Genomic DNA, 24,936 nt, shown 5'->3' on the forward strand with positions numbered 1-24,936 from the left:
AAAAAAGCTAGGAATGGAATTATAAGACTAAAAGATGCTCAGAATAGCTATGTGATTAGGATAAAGCAAATGTGCTAAACAAATACTTCTCCTTGGTGTTCATGGAAGAAAATCCTAGAGAAGGACCGCAGTTGGCTGCCAAGGGTATTTCTGGGAATGGAGTGGATATTGCACCATTCACGGAAGAAAGCATTTATAACTAACTTGAAAATCTGAAAGTGGACAAAGCTATGGGCTGGATGGGATACATCCCAGGATACTGAGGGAGCTCAGAGAAGTCCTGGCTGGACCTTGTAAGGATTTATTTAACATATCTTTAGAGACGGGAGAGGTTCCACAGGATTGGAGATGAGCAGATGTGGTCCATCTTCACAAAAGCAGGGGCAGAGAAGAAGCGGGAAACTACAGGCCAGTAAGCCTCACGGTGGTGGTAGGAAAAATAATGGAGTCGTTGCTGAAGGAAAATACAATTAACTTTCTAGAATCCAACGGATTGCAGGATCCAAGGCAATGTGACTTTACCAAAGGAAAATCCTGCCAAATCACAGAAGACTCCTGAATAAACTGAGAGGGTTGAACTTAGGACTCAAAATGGTGAACTGGATTGGAAACTGGTTGACCAACAAGCAGTAGAGGGTGGTGGTAAATGGAATCCGCTCGGAGGAAAGGAAGATGAGTAATGGAGTGCCTCAGGGGTCAATACTGGGACAGATTCTGTTTAATTAATTTATTTCACCACGCTTGATATGACGCAAGGTGGTTGGTGAGAACAGCTATGCGGTTTACAGTAAAAAAGCAGCAGAGGCGGAGAGCGAGAGAAAGGAGACAGAACAGACAGGGTTTAAGATATGAGCACAGGAAAGGCCTTGGTGAACAGATGAGTTCTGAGCAGCATTTTAAATTTATGGAGAGAGGATTCAGAGCAGATCTGTGCCAGGAGAGAATTCCAGAGGAAAGGCCCAAAATAGGTAAAGTCTGACTCACAGGAGACATCAAGACAAAGACCCTGAGGTGAAGGGAGCACAAAAAGATTAAAGGAAGAGGAACGAAAGGTGCTTGAGGGGGTGTAGGCTATGAAAAGGTTATACAGGTAAGTGGGAGCAAATAGATGGCAGCCTTTAACAAAAAGAAGAATCTTAAATTGGATACATGAGGAGATAGGGAGCCAGTGTTCAGAGCGAAAGAGAGGGGTGAGGTGATTAAAGCGATGTGTATGGTGGAGTAATTTATCAGCTGTGGACTGAATAAACGGCATTTGAGAGATGACAGCAGGAGGCCAGTGTAGAGCGAGTTGCAGTAGTCTAGGTGGGCAATGAAGAAGTTCATGACACCATTTGAGTTTGGTCCCCTGCAATACATATTCATTAGATTGAAGAGAAAACACATTCATTCATTCATTCATTCATTCACACATTTATTATCTTGTTCAATTTCATTTCTTTTTTTATTTATACAACTACAACCTGGTTTCAAAAAGAACTCTGTGAACCAAAAGATTTCATAATATTTAAAGTTTATTGTCATTTGTTCAAGGTTTTAGCATAAATCAAAAATGTACAGGTTCAATCAAATATTTGTGAAGTAGTATGTATGTTAGAAAGTGCTATTTATGTATATATTTTTTATATTTTATAATTTTCCATATTTTTCTAATTGTTTTCATTTATGTTCCATGTACAACAGACCCCTGAGGCAGGCAGGCGAAACACGGCGCCATGTCGGACTTTGCATGTTTTTGCAAGTATAAGAAGTAAATGGGGTCTTTTACTAAAGTTTAGCTTCAGTTATCTGAAGCAGGGCCCATAGGAATAAAATAGGCCCTGCTACAGATAACTCAAGCTAAACTTTAGTAAAAGACCCCCCCAAAGTGTTTTTGTCATCGACGATCATCCCGAATCCCTGTCTTGTCTCAAGCCTTCTCCACCTTCCCACTGTCATTTGCTAACAGTTGAATAAAATTGACCCACCTTCCCTTATAGGCTATGCAACGCAAAGATAAAATGACTTCTATGAAGAAATTATATGCACTTCCTAAATCTGTATACAGTATGGAAAAGTGAGCTAAAGTGTACAGTTCTGTAAAATGGAGGCACACACAATTAGTAATAATAATAATTTCAAAGCTTCAATTCATTTTCTAAACCAACTTACAAGAAATACAAGAACAGTATACAAAGTGCACAAAAGTAAACATTAAATTTAAAAAAAAGACTGGGTTAGAAACTGCCCTGGGAACCTGGATAATCCAGAAAACCATCCGATTGCTTTAAAGCACTTTTGTTCCTTTTCCACCTCTTCTGAGGCCAGGAAAGCAGGGAGGATAATGAATGACAAATATAGTCCATCCTAACGTGTTTGCCTAAGTTAGCAGGAATCTGCTGTGCTAAAAATACATTTTGAGCCTCCTACCTGATGGTGTATTTTACAGTAGTAACAAAAACTCCGGGTAATTCTGTGGGTGAGCAGTTTCCCTCCTGTGGAGCCCCTCTTTAAACCCTGAAACGTCAGTATGCCACGTATGCTGACTTGACTTCCTCTTTCCCTGCATCCGAAGAGTCTTTCCAATGCAGCATGGAAAGAATGCACTTCATTTACAGCCGGGGACGCAGATCTATCAGACTTTCCAAGTGAATTTATAAGCCTGGGTGATTTCCAAATTCCCCGATTCATACTCAACAATATGCCGGCTCTGGAGTTTCACACTAGGAAGACAGAATCTAATCTAAACTCAATTGACACTTCTAACCCGCTTAAAGCGGTCTACAAACTTTGAAGATGCCTTAATATAGTACAGACACTTGTTAAAAATGTGTAAGTTAAAAAAAAAATATCTATTTAGACAGATTCTCCTGGATCTGAATACAGGACAGGGAGAAGATGGGTGTGACAGAGACACTCTCTTCTAATACTTTCACCAAATCATTTTCTCATGCTGTTTTTTTGCCCCCCCCCCCCCCCCCTAAAATGGGCATTTCTGTAGCACCGTATTGTTAATGGAAGGATGGGAAAGAACCAGATAAACTGTCCTAGATAAGCAGCTCATATAGATCCTCATGCATACAATCCTATTCAGCACAGAAACATCTGTGCATTTCTAATTCCACCCCCCTAGCAGTACTGCTGTATTAAGGTGTGCTCCAGTTTCGAAGCTTCACGTCACTCTCTCCCTGTGAGGTTCATTTCTATTTTGTGAAGACTACCTCCAACGCCTGCTTATAAAATTGTTGAATCATGTAGTGTTTGATTATAGGCTCTAAATAGAGAAGCGAAGGATTTAGCCAAATACATCTATATGTGATTTGCTTTTCGACTTAACGGTTTTGCAATCTTGCATGTTCCACTTCGCTTTTAGTGTACCTTTTTTTTTTAACATCTTGAATTCTGGGAGTTTTAAATAGGGCTCCAGTTTGTCACATCAGTCTTTGCTTTCCAAGAATTCATGACCACATCTGCAAGAAAACGGGGAAACCATAGCGGGGTAGTTAAGGTCTGAAATGAGATTTACAAGGGCGGGAACAGCTCTTTCAATCCAAAATGCCTGGCTTTCGCCACTAAAATTAGCCTCTCCCTTTCCTGAAAAGCAAAAGTCTCATTTTGTAAAGAAGAAAAATGAACTTACTTCTTCTACTGAGTTCAGTCATATAGACCAAAACTGGAGGAAAGTTCTGCTTCTGCTCCACCAGTATCGTTTCTCCTCTATACTCTAAGCGACCTTTGAAAGCAATAAGGAAAAGCTCACACACTGCATCAACCCTTCACCTGATGACAACAGATGAACAACCTTTTTAGACAAATGGATAAAGGTTGTAAGGGCAAAAAACATCCCTGTAGTCAACTTTCATTTATTTATTTATGACATTTATACCCCACATTTTCCCATACAATTTCGAGTTCAATGTGGCTAAGTGGTGCAGCCAGACCTGAGATTTTGGGTGGGCCCAGGGCTAATATGGGTGGGCACGCACTGTCTATATAAGTATGAGTAGTGTCTCTTGGGATCCTACAAAATAATGCCTTAGAATTCACTTGATGATGGATTTCTAAGTAGTCTGGCCAACAGCTGCCCTGAATCAGTATAACCACATACTTAAACTGGGCTTATTTTTCTTTTCACTTTTTTTTTTGGGGGGGGGGAGGGGGATGGAAAGTAATTGAAAGCATGCCTCAATTTATTTTGCAGTTCTAGCTAAGTATTTTTAAATTTGTTGGGTAAACAATTTAAATAAGGAGTCAGCTGTTCTACTCAAGAGGTAGAGAGATCTGTTTTCCAGACAGAAGGAAAATGAACAGAGCCATTGTTTTAATTAGGATGACTACTGCTGCGATCCTCAATCTCCCCCCCCCCTCCAAAAAAAAAAGACAAAGTTTTACTCTCTTACCTGATTCCCCCCATCAGATCCTTTTTCAAACTAATTTCTATTAACAGAGCAAGAGTAATCCCCAGTGACTCGTCTCACCAGCGTGTTCATGGTAAATAGTCTCATCAGGCTGTGCGGGGGCTCTGGCTCACTTCCAACTCCACTCCTGAAGTTACAGCGGCAGGCGGGCGTAAAAGCAGCCAGGCTCGACTCCGTCCTTCGCTTCCTGCGCTCTCTCTGCACGGTCCCGCCTTCCTCTGATGTCATTTCCTTTCAGGCGGGCAGGAAACGAAGGACGGAGTCGAGCCTGGCTGCTTGCTGCTTTTACACCCGCCCGCTCGCCGCTGCGGGCAAGATGACTAAAAGTCGTCGTTGTTGTGGAAGACTGGGTGGGCCTGGGCCCACCCAGGCCCACCCGTAGCTACGCCTCTGGGCTAACAAGCTAAAAAGAAGTCATTACAAAATATGAAACAAATTACATAAACCCACACATATCAATAAGGAAAGAATTGTAAATAAAGAATTCAATAACAAAGCATAATGGGGAAAATGGAAGGGGGATTAGACACCAGGATCAATTGAGAGAAATGTTTTTGAAAAGGAAATATTTCAAAAACTTATAAAATACCAAATGTGTCGGGATCTTATTTTTTTCCACAAGGAATTCCACCATTTAGTACCTTGGTATGAAAAAGTAACTGAATATATAGATTTATAAACTACTTTCTCATAGGTAGGAAAATGAAGACCCAAGTAGAGTCTTGCGCCAAAGACTGAATTGCCAGAACAGAAAGTAACAAGGGCTTCAAAATGATTGGGGGTACTAAGCCCAGTGGAAATTTACCCCTTCCTGGACACAAAGAATTTGCTCAATACTGGGGGTGCTGAACACCCACAGAGCTGGCTCCTATGAGTAAGGTCCCCAATTTGAAACCTATGCAGGAGTTTTCCCAATGCAAGTTCTTTGAGTTAATTTGTGGGTTATACTAGAACATATGTGCAGTCTGGCCAATTTACAAAGAAAGAGAGACAATGTCAGTAGATAAATACCCTACAACCTATCTAATCTACACATTCATATCTCTACCAAGCTCTATGGACTAGATTCAGTAAATGGCGCCGGAAAAAACAGCACCAAAAAATCCATGCAGAGCTCTATTCTATAAACGGCACTCCGAGTTGCGCTCCATTCCATGCCAAAATTTGGGTGCCAGGGTTTACACCAACTGAAATCTGGTGTAAAACCTGGTGCGTAAGTTAGGCACAGATCCCCAATATTCAGTAATACTGGGCTCATCTTTAGTGACCCACCCATGGCCACACCGTCTCTTGAGCTGCACACTAAAAGATTTACACACTGATCTTTATAGAATAACGCTTAGCAAGATGCATGCGCAAATCCAAAATGTTGCCAATTAATGCCAATAACTGTTAGCATCTCAATTATTGGTGCTAATTGGCTCATTAGCCAATTTATCTGCATGCACATCTCAGGATGGCATGCAATTTTGCACTTCATTTATAGAATCCAGGTATATATCCCTTCTTCTCCCTCGGAGATCTTCATTACCTGACCCATCCTTTCTTCACCGTTATCCTATGACTCCTACATTCCAGAGCTTCCTTTCAATTGAAAGAACCCACTTTCTGTCCATTGATACCAAAGAGGTGTTTAAATGTCACTATCATACATTCCTCTCCCACCTTTCTTCCAAAGTATACATACTGATATCTTTAACTTTCTGCTACAAGGCCTTTTCTGACACATCTTTACAACTAAGGATCCTTGGGATTTATTTCATTCTTTCTTGAATTCTCATACATTTTTTCACCTCCCCCTATCTTGGGAGGCTCTTCAGTGCATTCATCATCCTTTCTGTGAAGAAATATTTTGTAATATTTTTAGATTTATTGCCTTTGAGTCTCATATTATGATTTCCAAACTTCCTTTCACTGAAAATGTTTCTTCTGTATTATATCTCTATCGTATTCCTTCTCTCCCATTTCCTCTGTGTATATGAAATGTATTAACACCTTAAAAAAATTAATATAAGTACATAAGTAATGCCATACTGGGAAAAGACCAAGGGTCCATCGAGCCCAGCATCCTGTCCACGACAGCGGCCAATCCAGGCCAAGGGCACCTGGCAAGCTTCCCAAACGTACAAACATTCTATACTTGTTATTCCTGGGATTTTGGATTTTTCCAAGTCCGTTTAGTATAATTTTGTTTAGTATAATTTTGTTATGCTGATGATATTACTTTGTTTTTCCCCATTAGTGAGAACTCTTTGACAAAACATATGATTTTATGTCACATGTTTTGGATTACATTCAGGATTAGATGCTGGGAAATTCTATGACATTTAATCCAGAAAAGACAAAGGTTTATGGGTAGGGGATGAAAATACTGAATATCCCCAAGACTGTCCTAATACAATGTTTCCTAAGTTGGTCCTGGAGTACCCCTTGCCAGTCAGGTTTTCAGGATACCCACAACAAATACACATGATCCTGATTTGCATACACTGCCTATATTGTATACAAATCTCTTTTATGCATATTCAGTGTAGACATCCTGAAGGGCAAGGGGTACTCCAGGACAGACTTGGGAAATACTGTCCTAATGTACTGGGTACAGTATTACCTATACAGAGAGGGACTAATAGTTGAGTGTTGGGTTAGATTTGGGACTTACTATGGGATTGTGTGTTTTTATGTATTTATTTACCAGTCAATATATAGCGCACAGTGTTCCAACAGAAAACCACCATAACTAATGAAACAATTAGGATACTGTTGCTAGCAGTCACACTCATCTTGACTGAAGAAAAATCACAGCAGCGTTCCAAAATTTTCCAAAACGGGGGTAATATATAAATGCCAACAGCACTCCCTGTTTCCTATAAATCCTGTTTCACTTCAACCGGCTGCTTCAAGGGAATACCCCTCACACACCCATTCAAATGCTGTCTCAATATTCCAAATCTTCAGACCAGGCAATCTTCCATAGAGGCTGAGTCCATCAATAGTCTCAAAATGTTTCATTGGTTATGGTGGGTTTTCTGTTGGAAGTATTGAATTTACACACACAGCTTTCTACGTGTATTCTGTAAAGTGACAAGCATAAATTCTAAGATGCAGATGTTCATGAGCATAGAATGGGTGGGTCATGGGCATTTCTAAAAACTATGCACATTGTTATAGAATACATCTAAGTTTTATTTGGTGTATTTGGGCACTAGGTGTATTTTATAAACGGCACCTAACGTTAGGCATAGTTTACAGAATACACCTAGGCGTATTTTTTTTTTAGTGCTGATTTTTAAGGTGTGATATATAGAATCTTGCCCTATGTGCTTCAAAACTGAATAGATCAAATAAACGTGAAAAGATGCCTAAATATCAGGGGGAAAATGTTTTAAACAAGCATAAAAGCAGCTTTTTTTTTGGCTGTGTGTGTCCTTGATGTCAGGGCACTCTACCGATAGCCCCCCCCCCCTTTCCTCAGAGTGAGCTATTGACCAGTATACTCTCTTATCTATCACTCAACTAGCTTCTAACCCAGTCAACCACCTTAGAGCTTACCCATTTTTACACAGTTTCACAAGCTTTACATCTAATACATCACAGCCAGTACTTGATCTATTGGTTTGGTCACCTAGTGAACGAAGTTGATCAGATTGATTTGACATGATACTTTAGATGCCACATCCCATGAAATTCAAGATACTCTGCTTCCTTTGGAGTTGGGTTTTTTTTTTTTTAAATAGTGATTTCTATGAATATCCACCACTGTGGTCTTAGTAACTGGCCCGTAGTAATCAATCGCATTACTATTCTCACTTTTTGAAAGGCAACATTTGCTCTTATATTCTCAGGAACCACTCTGTCTCCAAAGACTAATCAAAGAGTATCTAATTCATCTGGTCTATTAAAATTGTCCATTTTCCTTATTTCAAACCTTCTCTTCTGCAACTTGAGCAATATTGATCCTTCTGTGGTACAGTATGTACGCCAATCAGCCCTAAATGGTTTCTTTCTAAACCCTCCAGTGAACACTGAACAAAAATATTTGTTTAGCATTTCTTGCACTAAGCCACACTATGTGATGACTGCTGAAGATCAGGTGATAAAGTGTTGGACATAGAAACACTTTCCCCATTTCTTCAAACACAGGTTTAGTATTGCCACTTCCCTTGTGCCTGCTATTACCTAGGAGAGTCAACTTTTTCTGGGGGGTTTTTTTTTTTACCCGATACCTCATAGGATTAGAAACCTGGAGCACAAGGAAGTGGCGTTCAAAAATCGGCGCTAAGTGTGATTCACACCGATTCTCACACCTAACTTTGCCCACTAGTTGTGCCTGCTGAAACCTGGTGTAGATGCTGGTGTGCAAGTTAGGCATGCTGAGGCAGTATTCTGCAAGAGTGCACGTAACTTTTCAGAACACCCCTGATACTCCAATACCGCTCCAATGGACATGCCCCCTTTTCAATTACACACTATTACAGTTAGACACCATGCCTTATAGAATAGCATTCAGCCAGATGTGTGTGCAAATTTTAATGGGTGCCAATTGTCAATAATTGGTTAGCACCCAGACATTCATTGGCTCATTAGCTAATCAATTGGCACATACTTCTCAGAAGTACACCCAAATTTTGGTGCACAAATCTAGGCACCATATATAGAATCCCGGCAAAGTTGTTTCCTGAGTTTATTCAATAGACTGAGATGCACATGGAGGTTTTTGGGACTTTGTGCACTATTATGCTCTCTGTTGTAAGGGCTCTTATTGGCTCTCTCTAGAGTCACATTTTTCTCAGTCTCCACCTGCTGGAAGGCATGCACAACCCATCAGTCACATTCTGGACCGGTCTGGAGGGATGCTAAGGAACATCCATTTGGGGGAAAAATAAAGGGGGGGGGGGGGGAGGACATAAGGGCATGTGCTTCTGCAGTACTACTACTACTATTTAGCATTTCTATAGCGCTACAAGGCATACGCAGCGCTGCACAAACATAGAGGAAAGACAGTCCCTGCTCAAAGAGCTTACAATCTAATAGACAAAAAATAAAGTAATCAAATCAATTATTGTGTACAGGAAGGAGGAGGGTAGGTGGAGGCAGGTGGTTACAAGTGGTTACGAGTCAAAAGCAATGTTAAAGAGGTGGGTTTTCAGTCTAGATTTAAAGGTGGCCAAGGAAGGGGCAAGACGTAGGGGCTCAGGAAGTTTATTCCAGGCATAGGGTGCAGCGAGACAGAAGGCGCAAAGTCTGGAGTTGGCAGTAGTGGAGAAGGGAACAGATAAGAAGGATTTATCCATGGAGCAGAGTGCACAGGAAGGGGTGTAGGGAAGGACGAGTGTGGAGAGATACTGGGGAGCAGCAGAGTGAGTACATTTATAGGTTAGTAGAAGAAGTTTGAACAGGATGCGAAAACGGATAGGGAGCCAGTGAAGCGACTTGAGGAGAGGGGTAGTATGAGTAAAGCGACCCTGGCGGAAGACGAGATGGGCAGCAGAGTTTTGAACCGATTGGAGAGGGGAGAGGTGACTAAGTGGGAGGCCAGCAAGAAGCAGATTGCAGTAGTCTAAACGAGAGGTGACAAGGGTGTGGATGAGGGTTTTGGTAGAGTGCTCGGAAAGAAAGGGGCGGATTTTACGGATGTTGTAGAGAAAGAAACGACAGGTCTTGGCGGTCTTCTGGATGTGAGCAGAGAAGGAGAGAGAAGAGTCAAAGATGACCCCAAGGCTGAGGGAAAAGAGCAGAAGCTATAAGAACTTCTGGAGAGATCAAGTGTGTGTGTGTTGGGGGGTGGGGAGAGAATGAGGCAAGCCACACAATCGGTGGAAAGACATTATGGGGGGGGGGGGGGGGGATGTTCAGAAAGTGAATGGAGGACCACTGAAGGATCATCTATGAGGTCCCAATATGCCCTTTTGACTATGTCAATATCAGTACATGTAACTATATGTTCTCCCTAATTATATTTACTTCTTCAATATATTTACTTTTTCATTTGGCCATGAGGTCCTGTATGCCCTTTTGACTGTTTTTAATATTATTATGTAACAAATACATTTTTGCCATTTAATGCTACACATAGATTGGTGCCTTTTTCATGTAACACATTTTTATCATTTGATGTTACATACATATTGAGTGCCTTTTCCATGTAATATTTTAACTCATTTCACTGAATATGTTTATATATCAGTTTGTGGTTTTTTTTTCTGTAAGTAAATTTTTAAGTTAAGTTGTCATTTACTTGTTTTGTATCTTTTAAAATATTCATTTAAGTTATGCTGTTATTTAATTATTGCGTATTGTTTTAGGGACTGCTGAGGCAGGCCAGAGCGGCCGAAACACGACTCGTGTCGAGTCCAGTCTTTATCAATAAACTCTTGCTGTGAACTTTTTCTGAGTCCAGTAGTAGTTTCATTGACATCATCCATCGTGTCACCTTCACTGTGCCTTTCTCTTGGGACCACTGAAGGAGACATACAATATAGACACTCTTCAAACTCAGAAAAGAGCTATGTACAAAACACTTAACATACATACTATGTTTCAATAAATAAATAAATATAATAGAAGGAAAAAGCCTCAGACGCTATCCAACAGCATCATACAAATGTATGCCAGGAAATTACAGGTCAAACACTTCACAGCGCTAAGGCTACTTTGTGTCATTTATGACCTGGTCCATTCCTACCCTGATGCAGTGCTAAGCAAAACACTGGCCACCGTTGGTGGGACCATTTTGAAGCAATATACAGATAAGTTCTGGTTTTGATGACTGTTTTGATCTTTAAAAGTTTCAATATTTATGCTAATTGAATGGATGTTTTTTTTTTATGCCTGTGAAGGGATGGGATTAAGTTTAAATGTACAGTGTTAAAGGAACTATTGTTAAAAGCGTGCATAATCTTGGAGTATTTTTGTCTTTTCTAACTTAATGGTTTGATTGTTCTTGGAAGTCTGATTATTGCCACCTTGGTCTCAAGTGCTTAACTGCTTTTCTATCATATTATGGTGTTCTTTTCCTTATCTGAATGTATATTTATGCATTTTGTAAACCGCTTTGATTTGTCATTCAATGAAGAACGGTATATCAAACCAAATAAACAATAAGTGTCATGTTTAAATCTGTGAAAAGCTATTGCATTAGAATAGTCAATGTGGCAAGTACTTGTGTTTAAAAAAAAAAAAAACCCCAGCCCTCACATCTGTTGTTGAAAAGGTGTGCCTGCCACAAAATATCCCATTAGAGCCAGCTCCATGGCTCAGGTCACAGGGTTGGGATGCAAAGGCAACCCTTGTGCACACCTTCGTCGGATAGGGCCTCTTAGGAATAGGAATAACAGACGCACTTAAGCCTATGGCCAGAGGGATGGCAGTTACTACTTCAGTCATGGATTACTAAAATAGTGTACATAAAGAATGTCCTCTACATTTGCAATATTACCCCAGCAAACCAAGAGGGGATAAGAAGATTTTTCAACTTGTCACTCCTAACATGGAAAGTACCCAAAAGTACAAGTTGCCTGAGCTGTCCTGATTTTGCATTAGTGTGCCAGGATAGCTTCTTAAACACCTATCAGTATTTGTAAGTAAGGCGTGATTTATTGGCATAGCTGACATCCACACCTAAATTTCATTCTTCTCTTCAGCTGGTCGCCTGTTCCAGCTTTTTGCTCAACAAACACCTGCACGTTGTAAGGAGGAGGTAGAAAGAAGGCAGAGAAGAGCTGATAGTGACAGTAAGCGAGGAGAGGAGAAAAACCCTCAGAGGGGAAAAGGGAGGAGACTGATGAAAAGGGAAGAGAACTACAGAGCCCAGCAACACTTGCAAGGGAGGAGGGAACAAGAGAAACAGTACCACAACTCCCAGCAGGTAGTAGAGTCAGGGGGTGATTGGGAGATGGAGGATAATCAGGGGGAGGAGCAGCACCTGGGTGAGAGGGTGGGGGAAGACTCCATGGAGTGGGAGGAGATTGAACTAGGAGAGGAAAGTGAAAGGAAAGAGGTTGAGGAGGAGCAAATGGAGTTCTTTTGCTCAGGACTACTACTACTATTTAGCATTTCTATAGCGCTACAAGGCATACGCAGCGCTGCACAAACATAGAAGACAGTCCCTGCTCAAAGAGCTTACAAGAGGTGGAAAAGGAAGAGACTGCAGAGAGAGAGAGAAGCCAGAGATTTGAGGCCGCTAAGTGACAATGCCTAGATGCGGTCTGGCTTCATGGAACTGTGGGAATTAATTACCTGAAGGAGGTCAGTCTGAACATTTGTGGGAGGTTGTCAGAGTGTTGGTGTCTGGCAAATGAGGGTGGAGAAAATGCCTCCAACTCCTAGGCAGTAGAAGAAAGGAGAGGAGGAATAGACTGATCCACAGGTTTATCCCAAGTTGTTAGCGAGTTCTAAGACTGAACTGTTCTGAACTGTTGTTGATTGCGGTGTGTTGGAGAAGGGAAGCAAGGTGCACAGAGGCCAGCAGCTGTAGTACAGTGGACATACTGTTTTCCCGCTGGTACCGCTGTGAAATAAAGTACTCTGCTGAATAAATATAATACTGTGAATAATTACTTTTTGCAAGTGAGCAGAAACAGTTCCTCTTAGGAGGTGGATTAGCCCCAATTGTGTGGGTGAAGGCGGACAGCACGGAGAGGTGTTAAGTCGAGACCAGACAGCACGGAGAAGTGTTGAGTGGAGAGCGGACAGCACGGAGAGGTGTCAGATCGACAGCAGACAGCACGGAGAGATGCAGGCTGACAACGTACATAAAACAGTAGGAGCAATGCTGAAGAACATTTTCGCTCTAGGGCTTCTTACTTAATGAATGCTTGTTTGGTTAAGCAAGTCTACAGCAGAGACAGATGAAATGCTGCATCCAGGCTGCACTTGTATTGAAGCCACAGAAAACAAGCACCAAGTTTATTTTTATTCTTCCGCAGAAGGCATTTCTTCTGCAAGGTTTGCCATCATGCAGTTAGCCAAGGCTGCAGTTCAATCCTAAATTGTTTTCTTAAGGCCTCCAAACAAGGCTGGTTTTCAGAGTAACCAAGCTATGCAAATTAGCCCTAAACTTAAACCAAATATATAGCAATACATCCAATATGTATTCCTTGTAAATCTCCTGAAAACCAGACCATTTTCCAGTTGTTCCTGAGACCTCCTGCTCTAGATCCCCCCCCCCCTTTTCAAAATTTACCCTAAAATAGAATTTTCCACCTGCTCCAGAACCCAAGGAAGGAACCTTTGCCTCTAATAGAAAAATGAATAACTGATAAAGGGGAACATTTCACAGCACTTTACATCATTCTCTCAATGTGAAGTATGAGATGGTACACGTAAAAGAGAATAATCCAATGGTTAAAGAATGGTACCAACTCCCTTGTATTTTGCAAACATATAAGTGTGGGAGTTGTCATGTTGATCTACTTGAAAGCACAGAGAGAGAGAGAAAGAATATATATATATATATATATATATATATATATATATATATATATATGTAAATGGGGTATTAAAAAATAAAATGATTTGTGTCCCTTTTAAAAGGGGCTTACCAGTGCACTCTCCCGACGTTTTATTATTTTTTGGAACGGCCCGCGTTGGTGTAAGCGCTGCACAGGAAATAAAGAGGGTTTTCAGGCTTCAGGGGTGAAAGGTACCAAAGTTTACATCAATTAGACATGTTGCCTGTTTGTATATGTTTGAAAAATGTTTATTTTGTTTTAAAATGCTGTAATTGTGCCCTGGGGGAATTTGGAATGTTGGGCTTGTGCTGGTGGAACTCTCAAGAGAAAAAAAAAAACAGCTCATGCTGGCAGTTGGGTGGTGATTGTAGTGCTAAGCAGACCTGTGACAGTGAGCAGCAACTGGTTGTCACTGGAAATTGAAATATAAACTGAATTGTAAGTTTAAAATACTTTGGTTGTGCTTAGAAAGAGTGGTTTGGATGTCTGGCATTTAATTTTGAAAGCCCGACGCGTATTTAAGGGCTGGTAGGAGATGTTTGATGTCTGTTTGACTAGTTTTGGGATGGTAAATCATTTCAGCATCATCTGTTTCCTAAGGGAGTAAAGTTTGGAAGTGCTGGAAAATAAGCTGTCCCTGATAGAAAGTTTTAAAAGTAAGCAAAGCAGTGCGGCTCTGAGGCCAGTTCTGTAAAGAGCTACTCTGAACTTTAAAAGTACATTCTTTGGAGAGATTGTCTATGGCAGCTCAGATGTAAAACTTTAAATCTGAGTTTCATTATTGAATGGGTCTGTGAAACCATCTGAAGGTTTCTTTTCCTTCTGTGTAGCAAGGAGGTTCTTGAAGAATACTGGTGGTTGTGGAAGTTGTGACACCAAACACAGAATTAAAGAATATTTGTACATTAGGGGATTAAAAATTCCAACATTTTGTGGGAGGGTATAGAATAGGGAAAAATAATTATTTGTTTATTTAATTGGGATAGCTAGCTAGGGAAAATATTTAGGTGAATGTGGCAGATGTTAGGTACTTTAGTTAGGGTTTAGGGTTTTTGTTGTTGATTTTTTTTATTAGCTTAGTGTAGTAGGTATTCTTCAGTTCCTGGTTCTTGCTCCCTGGCCAGGGATCATCACAACTGAGAATTAAATGGTACCCAACGTTTAAAAGAGAGAAAAGAAGGAAGAAGAGGAAAACTGCAATTAAAGTATCCTTTTGGGCATCACTAAAATAAAGAATCAACTCTTAATAAAGGACATATATTAAATAGTACATTCTATTGCAGTATACACTAGTTAAGTTTAAAAACTGATATTTATCTGATTGGTTTAGTTGAGGAAAACTGATATGTAAAATGTATTGATTGTATGCTGACATTTATAATTTCTAAGGGTATAAAGAAAAGAATTGTCACGTCATTAATGTACATTGATACAGCTGTTTATTGAATCTATTACACTTGTTTATTGAATCTTAAAAAAACGTCTTGCATAATAAATTATTTTAATTTCACTATTAAGGTGCAACATTGTCATCACTTTGAAAAATTTGAATTAACATTAAGGGAAATACATTTATAAAAATACTGAGTTGCACCCTATACAAAATACAGAATATAAGATTTCCCTACTTTTCTCTGTATTTCCCCGATTGGTGAGTGTGGGGCCTTTTCACCGTGATCACAACCCTTAACTATCTGCTGTAAACCTCACCCATAGGGGATCTACATATATATATATAAAAAGCATATCAAGGGGTACTTTTTATTAGTTTTTTTTTGAGAAAAATAGACTGAAGTGCTATAGTACTGTAGTATGCAGAGCTCTCAAAGCCAGATCCGATTAGTAACTGCAACTTTAAATACCTAGATTTAGTGAGAGGTATAGTGGTGTACCTGAACTGAGAATTTTGAGCTTCTTTTACCAAACCACCCTAGCAATTCCTGTGCTAGCAATGCCAATGAAGCTCATTCAAAGTGAATGGGCTTTGTTAGCATTACCACCACGCTGGGAATCTCTAGCATGGTTTAGTAAAAGAGGCCTTGTATGAACTAAAGTGAGTTTTGAAAGCGATACAGTGGACTATTGGAAGCCAGTGCTCTTTTTGAAGGACAGGAGTACTGTGATCAAATTTTGTGTGTCCAATTATTAGCTTTAATGCCGTATTTTGTACCAATTGAAGTTGTTTTAGTTCTATGTGTTTAATTCCATGAGAAAGACTATTACAGTAATCTAGATTTGAGATAATAGGGAATGGATGAATACTTCAAGAGTCTGTTGTGTAAAAAGATGGCAAATGAAAGAAATTAACTTAAGCTTATAGAAGCAATGTTGTACCACATTGGGGATGTGTGAATGATAAGAAAAAGATGAGTCAAAGGTGACTCCAAGAATTTTAAGGGAAGACTGAAATGAAACCGAATAACCTACAATGATTGAAGGAATAGGAGTAGAAGCAATTCGAGACAATAGTAGTACACATGTTTTTTTCAACACTGGTTATGTTCTGCAAAATTGAAACATAATCAGCTATAAGTAATTTTGAATTATGATCAAAGTCATCTGGTCTAAGTTATCCAAGGTAGAAATAATCTGAATGTCATCTGCATATATGAAAGCAGATAGATGAAGAGGTTGAATAATGGTGAAGTGGTGTCATGTGATGTTGAAAAGGGTAAGGGCCAAGACAGCCCTGAGGGACTCCACAATCAAGTTGAAAACGGTCAGATGAAGAATTTTGGCAATAAGTGTAATAAGATCTATTGTGTAACCAATCCTGGAACCAAAGGTAAACTGTATCTGATATGCCTAGATCAGAAAGACGATTTAAGAGAATTTTATGATCAACCAGGTCACAAGCTGCTGACAGATTAGTTAAAGGATGGTAATCTTATTTTGATCTAAGTGATGAAAGATGGTCATGGTTAGGTCAAGGTTAGCTGTTTTGGTACTATGTGTATGTCTATTGCCAATCTGATGGGACTGGAGAGCATTGGTTTTGTCCAAAAAACTGAGTTGTTGAACTTGGTGTTCAGCAATTTTGGAAGTGAATGGTAGTCAAGATATTGGCCAGTAATTTGTGAGTTAAGGAAGAACTTAATTTCTTATCTTTTTGTTTAGGGAAAATGCAAGCAGTTTTCCAAGTTGGTGGAAGACAACCATTATTTAAGCTATTGCAGATCATGGAATGTAATGGCAAGAGGATGTTTATGAATTTCTTGATATAATGTGAAGTGAATGGGTCCAGAGATGAAGCAGTTAGATTGACTGAATCTAGGGAAGTTATGTCAGAAAGAGATGGGAGATTGAAAGATGTCTAGGAACTGCAAAAAGCGGTATCTTGAGCAGTGGAAAGGGAGGAAGAGAGGGGGAAGTGGGCAAGAAGGAAGAGAGGAACGAAGTGCATTGGCGTTATCGGAAAAGTAAGTGGCTAATTCTGAAGCTGAGGGAATGCCAGAGTTTGAGAATTCGTTGGTAGAGTGGTGAGTTGTTTTTTAGGATTTGGTATATTTTAGCAGATCGAAAAGCATTGATATTTTCAGTTGAATAATAAATTTTTCCTTGCTTGTTAAGTGGTCAATTTGTAAGATGAAGCTAGTGCTTTACGGCGTAATTGTTGTTTTAAAAGGATATTTGGTGTATACCAGGGATCTTTGAATTTCCTAGAAGCAGGAACTGAAATAGGAGTAGCAGGAATCAATTTATTGAAAACAGCTGAAGGTTCTGTATTCCATAAAAAAGCTTGTTTTGTGCAATAAGAGCTTGCAGAATGTATCAGCCATAAGAGAAAAACATTAAATTTAGCTTCTGTGAAATTACCGAGATTCCAAATGGCTTTAAAGATATAAGCCGAGGAGTATCGAGAGTAAAACTAAGAAGGTAATGGATCAGACCAAAGATAGACCAGAGGGGATTGTTATAGCAGATGTAGGGCAAGAGTGTTGGTGCATATTATTACATCAATAGTATCTGATTGATGTGTTGGGAAGGTGACATCTTGGGTAAGAGAAAAATCCTTGCTTAGCCAGATGAAGACAATGATGTACTGGATGTTAGACATGCTCTTTCCAAGTGGCATACAAGGCACCCACTGCTGTGACTCTGGTCTTGGGTTTCATACATATGCAACACCAGTACAACTGAAATTCACTCCAAGGGAAACAAATAACTAAGATGGCAAATTTAATATGCTCAAGTGGCTAATTCCACCACACTGCAAAATTATGAAACTCATGCTGGTTCTAAGCTTATAGATAATTCTAAAAAGGTCATTGAAGCTGACCAAGCACTTAATTACCCATGCCACCAAAACAAATTTTAAAAATTGGTAAAGCACATGCTTATACAACAGTTAAGAAGCTAAATGATGATTCTCTGCTGTCTTTGTCACATAGATGGTAAAAAAAAAACAGAGTATAATCAATAAAGGAGATGTGTCTGTCACATATGCAAATTAAAGGGAAGGGAAGGGATTTTGATCACACCTTTTTCAGTAGTAGCTCAGAGTGAGTTCCTTCAGATACACTTCCCTATCCCAGAAGGGCTCTACCTGAGGTGCTTACAAAGCGATTTACATATTATATACAGGTACTTATTTTGTACCTGGGGCAATTGACCTTAAGTGACTTGCCCAGAGGAATCGAACCCAGTTCATGCTGTACTAGTAACTTGCCCAAGATCACAAAGAACAGCACAGGGATTGGCTTTTCTGGTTCCCAGCACACTGCTCTAACCTATTAGACTACTCCAGTCCAATCTCATTAAAATATCTGTTGCAACAAAACTGCAAGAGTTTTTTTTTTTTTTTAATGTATACACCATTTAATATAGATCTTGAAAATGAATAATGCATTAGGAAAAAATACAAGTGTGATGTGAGATTTTGAAATAGCATGTTATCAGATGGAAAAGTTATAAAATAAATAAATAAATAAAATGTATTTGTAAATACATACTGTGGACTATTAAAATGACCTTAAAAAGTCTAGTCTTAAAAGCCCACCTCTTTGACACTGCTTTTGACTCCTAACCACTACTTGCTTGCCCTGTACCCCCCACCTCTTTATTTCCCTTACCTCTTAATTGTTTTGTCTGTTTACCTGTCTTACTTAGTTTGTAAGTTCTTTGAGCAGAGACTGTCTTTTGTGTATGGTGTACAGCGCTGCGTATGCCTTGCAGCGCTATAGAAGTGGCTACTGCAATCTTGGTCTTTATCATCCACCAATCTATTTCCAAAATGATACTTTGAAAATAAGCAAAAAAAAACTGTTTTCCCCATCATAAAATGGACTGGTAAAACAATGAAGTTTTTACATTAGTTTTTTCATGTTCCTTATGTTCAATCTGAGCTAGTATTATGATCTAGAGAGCCTTCATTCACAACTCAGAGGAGATTTCCCCTTTAAAAAAAATATATCTTCTCCCAACTTCTGATGAAGTCCAGGTCAGTACATTAATTCTACACAGGTGATCTGTTCTTTATGTTTAGAGTATGGCCCTGTAGAAACTACTCCCTTTTAAATAAAACAATAGCTTTCAGTTGCATAGATAATATCCCATTCAGTACAATTTGAAACACAACAAATGGGGGTGGGGGAAGGGGTCCCCTGGACCACCAAGTATTTTTTTGCAGGGAATTGGGAGGCTGAGGGGGGGGGGGGGGTCAGGGTCCATGACCACCAAGAATCTTTTTGCAGGGGGTCGTGAGGCTTGGGGGGGGGGGGAGGTTCAGAAGGGGATGTGGGGAGATCAGGGTCTATTGGACCACCAGGGGCTTTTGTGCACTTGAACGCCTACCTTATGAGGGGCAGCCTGCTTGCACTACTATACAGTGCAAGCAGACTGCTGCCCATGACAGGTCCAGACCTGCCATAAAATTCTGCATGTTAAACGTAGGTGCTCCGTGCACGGAACTGTCTGTGCGTTACTTGGAATGTTTGTTTTAATACTAATGAGCTCCTTGCAATGCATTTGCATAGGGTTCTTGGTAGCTACAAACAGCACTTGTTAGAGCCACGGAAAACCCCTTTGTGCATTACTGGCTAAATAGCATTTGCTTTAGACTAGCTATCACCAGTCTAAAGCAACTAACAGAGTGGTAAGTTTTGTGCATTGGGCCCTAAATCTCTTCTCATAGATATGACAAAAACTAACCTTTGAACTTCCTTCCAATCAATTATCCTGGCCAATCAAGCTAAAACCTTTTACCATCTTAAAATGTTCCACAATTTTTTTTATGTTCACAAGTTGGAACTAAAAATATATATTTTTAAAATTCTCTTTAAACATAGGTCCTAGGACTGCTATATGGGTAAAATTCAGCCTTATTTCCAAGCTGAAGGCTTTATAATCAGAGTACCAAGGAAACCTAAAATCTCTTCTTTAGCTTAGCCATTTGGATTTAATTGAATGAGTTGTCAACTAAAGAAATTTAATATCTTGCTTTCTATATGGCTTTCAATATGGGATTTTTGATGGCACTGGAAAATATATGGTAATGCGCTTAATAGGATTTCTGGTTATTCACTACCATACACATTTCACATATTAGTTTTCACAATAAATACAATTTTTTAATTAAAAAAAAGACAGAATATTTTCCCAAAGGTATATAGGACAGGTGCTCCAGAGGACTTTCAACTGTGCAAGTCACAAAGATTAGATTACAGAATGTTAACAGCAACACAGAGCTGTATTCAAAATGACATTTCAATATTACAGAAATCACATACAATAATCCCCAAATCAATTCTTAAGTAGGACCATCAAAATTCAAGACAGCATTAAAGACAAGTATACTTTCACTGTCTTTAAAAGTTCATGTACCCTCATCAGTGCATAAATAACTTCTCAGTAAGCATCCAAACATATCTGTTTTATCCACAAAAGTCCCAACATAGTATCATGTTTCGATATGGATCTGCTTCAGGATATTGTCTCACAACCAGAATACAAGCAAGATGCTTTGGACCAGAACATGAGTTTTTGAAGACAGTGAAAGTATAATAATCTTTCTTAATGCTCTCCTGAATTTTGATGATCCTACTTAAGAACTGATTTGGGGAGTATTACATATGATTTCTATATCAAGTTCTCTTTAAAAGCAGATAACATTGATTTCATATTACAAAATAGATTAAGTTTATACAAAAAGTTAGCAATTTTTGCTGTCAAAATGGCAGAAAGTACTTAAAACTGAGCTATTTTACCATCTCACTGATTTAAATAAAGCAGATCGGACTTGAGTAACTGCTGTTTGTAGAAGTGATCCCATTAATTTACTATCACACTCCCTCCTACCTCATCCCCAAACCTTGGTTGCTGATATGAAGTCCTGTGCATCCCTGAACACCACGTTGGTTTCTGCCACCAAGTCTCGAAATGCTAAAGGCAAATGCTAATGCACAAAAACTATTTAAGGACACTGACCAATGCTGCTATCAATTTTGAAATAGACATTTTCGTTCTTACAGTAAATAAACTCTGTTTTGTAAGTTAATGCATGCCAATTAAGCACCATCTGCATTACAGTACCTTTTTTACTGCAATAGACAGCAAGACATGGTAAGCAAGACATACTGAGGCATGAAGTAGCTATAGAAAGGCACTTGTGAGAAACTGACTCTCCTGAAAACTGTTTCTAGTTCAAGACTTATTTGCAAATACTGAGAGAAAGCAATCAACCTTGTAACAGGTACTAACAAAACTGCTAGAGGTGGAGAAGCTGCTTCGAGACAGGTGTGACATAGTATCCATGTGAACAAAGAAATGCCTCCTATAACTTCAAGACCTGGTTATTTTAGGATTCATTAAAAACCTCAAATATTTTCAAAGTATCCCCTTTTATAAAATGCCTCCACCTCTACCTGTTTCTGTAGTCCCCTCCACCCAATTCCCTTTTCACTCTGCATTGTGAAAAACTTTCCTGTGAGATGGTGGAATTAGGTGAGGGGGTAACTCATTAGGCAGTTCATATCCCTCCAGCTTGATCTTTATGAGGTGCTTTGCTAAGGCAAATTCTTCCTCATCTAGCATGCCATCCATATCATAGTCTGAGAGCTTCCAGATCTTTCCAAGTACGCTGTTAGGTAATTTGGAGGTAACCATCTCCTTCTTGGCATTGGCACCAGAGATCTTGCCATTGATCGGTGATAATGTGTAGAACAGCTCATCGTAGGCAGGTTTGTCCTTCGCAACCACCCATTCTTCATCTTCTGCACCTTCCCCATATCCTTCCCCATAGCCTTGACCAAAGGGTCCCTCCATGGTGCCTTCAAATGCTCCTCCATGAACCATCTGAGTAGGCATGCTGCTTTCTTCCTGGCGAATCAGGGTCAATAAAGAAGCAATATTATTGGCCAGCATATTATCCACTGCCTCAATTAGTTTAGGTTTCAGGTTGTGAAATTTAGAGAAGTCACAGATCTCCAGCCGTTCCTGTGGACAAAACAACAGAGTTAATTAAACTCAACTGCATCCTACTGAATTTAAACCACTCATGAGAACAAGACTGAAAAGATGCAGAAAATGTCAAACATATTGCAAGTAGTTTTTTTCCATACAGCACATTCAACAGCACAGGTGACATTCTGAATCTTTATTACAAAAATGTGATATACCACCATTAGCACAATAGTGCAGCAGTGTACAATAATAAAGTGAGATTTAAAAAAAGGAATCTTGAGAAGGCAGAGAGGAGATAAAGGAGAGGAAAGAGGGCAGAGAGAGGAGGAGCAGCAAGAGTTGGAGGGTAAGAAGAGAGGTGAAGAGATGGGAAGGGTAGTTCTGAAGGCCTGAGATCTATGCCTGAGGTATTATCAAAGGCAAGTTGGAAGAGCCAGATCTTAGAAGCTCTTTTAAACATGGGGTAGAAGGGCACCAGATAAATATAGATGTTAAAGGCCGGAGGGAGGGGGGAAGGGGAAGTTTAAATCATCCATTCCTAAGAGTCAATGCTATAAGTAATGAATGCATTCAAGTGATGAGAAATATAATTTGGTACAGGTAAGTAAAAGTTGAATTTTGCCAATACAGTGTACTGTAAGAGAAGAAACTGCTGTTCTTTATGAAAATAAGAGCCAGTTAACACACCTCAATGTTCTGTCATAACACTGTACACTAGACCACACTAGATTGGCAACACCAGCTCTTCTAAGTATTGGCTTAGACCAGTGATTCCCAAGCATGGTCCTGGAGGCACCCCCAGCCAATCAAGGTTTCAGGATATCTACAATGAATGTTCATATAAAAGATTTCCACTGCATGCAAATCCCTTTCATGAATATTCATTGTGGATATCCTGAAAACCTGACTGGCTGGGGGTGCCTCCAGGACCAGGTTTTGGAACCACTGGCTTAGACTAATGAGGAAGCAATACAGGCAAGAAACACCCAAGTCTTAATTTGGGTTTTTTTTTCTTTTTTGTTAAATATATTTTTACACTTTGGGTGTGAGTTATTGAATATTTCACCTTTTATTATTACTATTTCCCTGTTTTAAACTTTCATACCCAAGGTCATTCTTCTGCTATAACCCTGCTTTAACAGTACCAGTATGGTGAATGCACAGAGCTGTGGTGACAGACAGTAACGTAGCAACTTAACTTAGTTTTATGAAAGGGGTTGCTAACAAAACTTTCAGAAACTTTAAAAAGTGAGTCTTTAGTGATTTATATCACTTTGTAATAATGAAAACTGTATGCTTCCAACATAAGGATTTAAGCATCACATCTACTTAGTTCAATTATTTAAAGTAAGGGGGAAGGGCATTTTATTACTGCAAAATGAAACTATAGAACTCGGAAGGATTCCTTTAGGGACTGACAGTAACAGACTATGACAGCTCTGTTTCATGTCTGCTCCTGAAACAGTCATGCTCTGTGTTGCAGTCTCACCACATTTCTCTCTCATTCAGTATCACATTTTTTAAAAAAAGATTTAATTGATTTTGCAAAATAAAATCATTTCATATCAGACATAGCAAAATGGAAATGCAATGCTTGAAATTCAAGATAACCTGTTGTCTAACTGGGTGAAGACACCATGAGCAGCAGGCTGGGTGTTAGCTACTGCGAAAAGAGGCTGCCTACTGCTCTCAAGAGCATTAACTATGTACTCCAGCACCCCAGTCCTGCTCCGCTAGTGGGAGATATGGACCCACTGGCATCACTCACTGTTCTGATACAAATTGGATGCACCAATATAAGCTCTTCAAAAAGGCTTACTTAACAGTGTCACCTAGATTGCCAATAAGATGCCTTGAACTTAGGCAAGAGGATTCTCCTTTAAAACTACGATCACCTGTTTACTTCCACAAGTGAACTTTATAGTTCAACAGCTAGTTTAGTGGTGCTGGTTTTACTGGCATGCATGTTAAGTGTACTAATATTTCATACAGCGAAATATGTTATATGTCATGTGACCTGGCTAGGGACAACGAAGACCAAGACAAGAAGCTAGGAAGCGTGTGTTATTGACCTCTCTGTTCATAATTTACAAAGTTAAGTTATCTCCTGCCTTTTTTTCTGTACCAATAAATGTATGACTTTGCCAGCACATGTAGAATTGTCATGCCAATAAAGGTATGTGAATCTCAGTCTGATGCCAAAGTCCTTAACAGACATATGTCCACATCCCCAAAGCACAGCAAACAGAGTACCACTGCATACCAGTACTAAAATAGCAGGGACAATGCAGGTCAGGAAGAGATACACTGGCAAAGTTATGTTGAGAACCTTGTACAGTGTCCATACAGTTTCACAAGCACACAGTCATTCAGGTCTTTCTAACTAAGCTCAGAACAAATAAATGAGAAAAACCTTAGAATAGACAAAATGAATACAAGAATGAGTGATGATAGAAATTAAAAACACTGTGCATTTTGTATTTGTATGCAAATGAAAGCAGAATTTTATGCTGATGCACGATTTTATTTACCTGCTGCATCAGCTGTCAAATCCAGGCATGGCTGAAAATGAACTATTCGTTTCTAATTTGCTTTGCTAGCCAGTAAAAGTCCTTAACAGCTTGAGAGCAATGTATTTTAAGAATCTATCTTCAGTATTCCCACCCTGCTTATGCTTTTAATTACAAATT

General features: G+C 39.4%; 2 protein-coding genes across 2 annotated transcripts in view; both read right to left on the reverse strand.

Annotated features, from left to right (window-relative positions):
- The window catches only part of SPTBN5 (spectrin beta, non-erythrocytic 5), a 300,302-nt gene extending 297,069 nt beyond the window's left edge, over positions 1-3,233 (reverse strand). Inside the window, exons 1-2 of the mRNA XM_030213698.1 lie at positions 3,201-3,233; positions 2,410-2,474 (exon numbers count right to left, since the gene is read on the reverse strand). Of these exons, the coding sequence (XP_030069558.1) occupies positions 2,410-2,474; positions 3,201-3,233 (98 nt within the window). The remainder of the gene's footprint in view (positions 1-2,409; positions 2,475-3,200) is intronic.
- A 15,934-nt stretch (positions 3,234-19,167) lies between these two features.
- EHD4 (EH domain containing 4) overlaps positions 19,168-24,936 on the reverse strand; it is an 81,819-nt gene continuing 76,050 nt past the window's right edge. Inside the window, exon 6 of the mRNA XM_030214129.1 lies at positions 19,168-22,279. Within this exon, the coding sequence (XP_030069989.1) occupies positions 21,743-22,279 (537 nt within the window). The 3' untranslated portion in view covers positions 19,168-21,742. The remainder of the gene's footprint in view (positions 22,280-24,936) is intronic.

This window comes from Microcaecilia unicolor, chromosome 9 (assembly GCF_901765095.1).
Source record: "Microcaecilia unicolor chromosome 9, aMicUni1.1, whole genome shotgun sequence".
Classification (NCBI taxonomy): domain Eukaryota; kingdom Metazoa; phylum Chordata; class Amphibia; order Gymnophiona; family Siphonopidae; genus Microcaecilia; species Microcaecilia unicolor.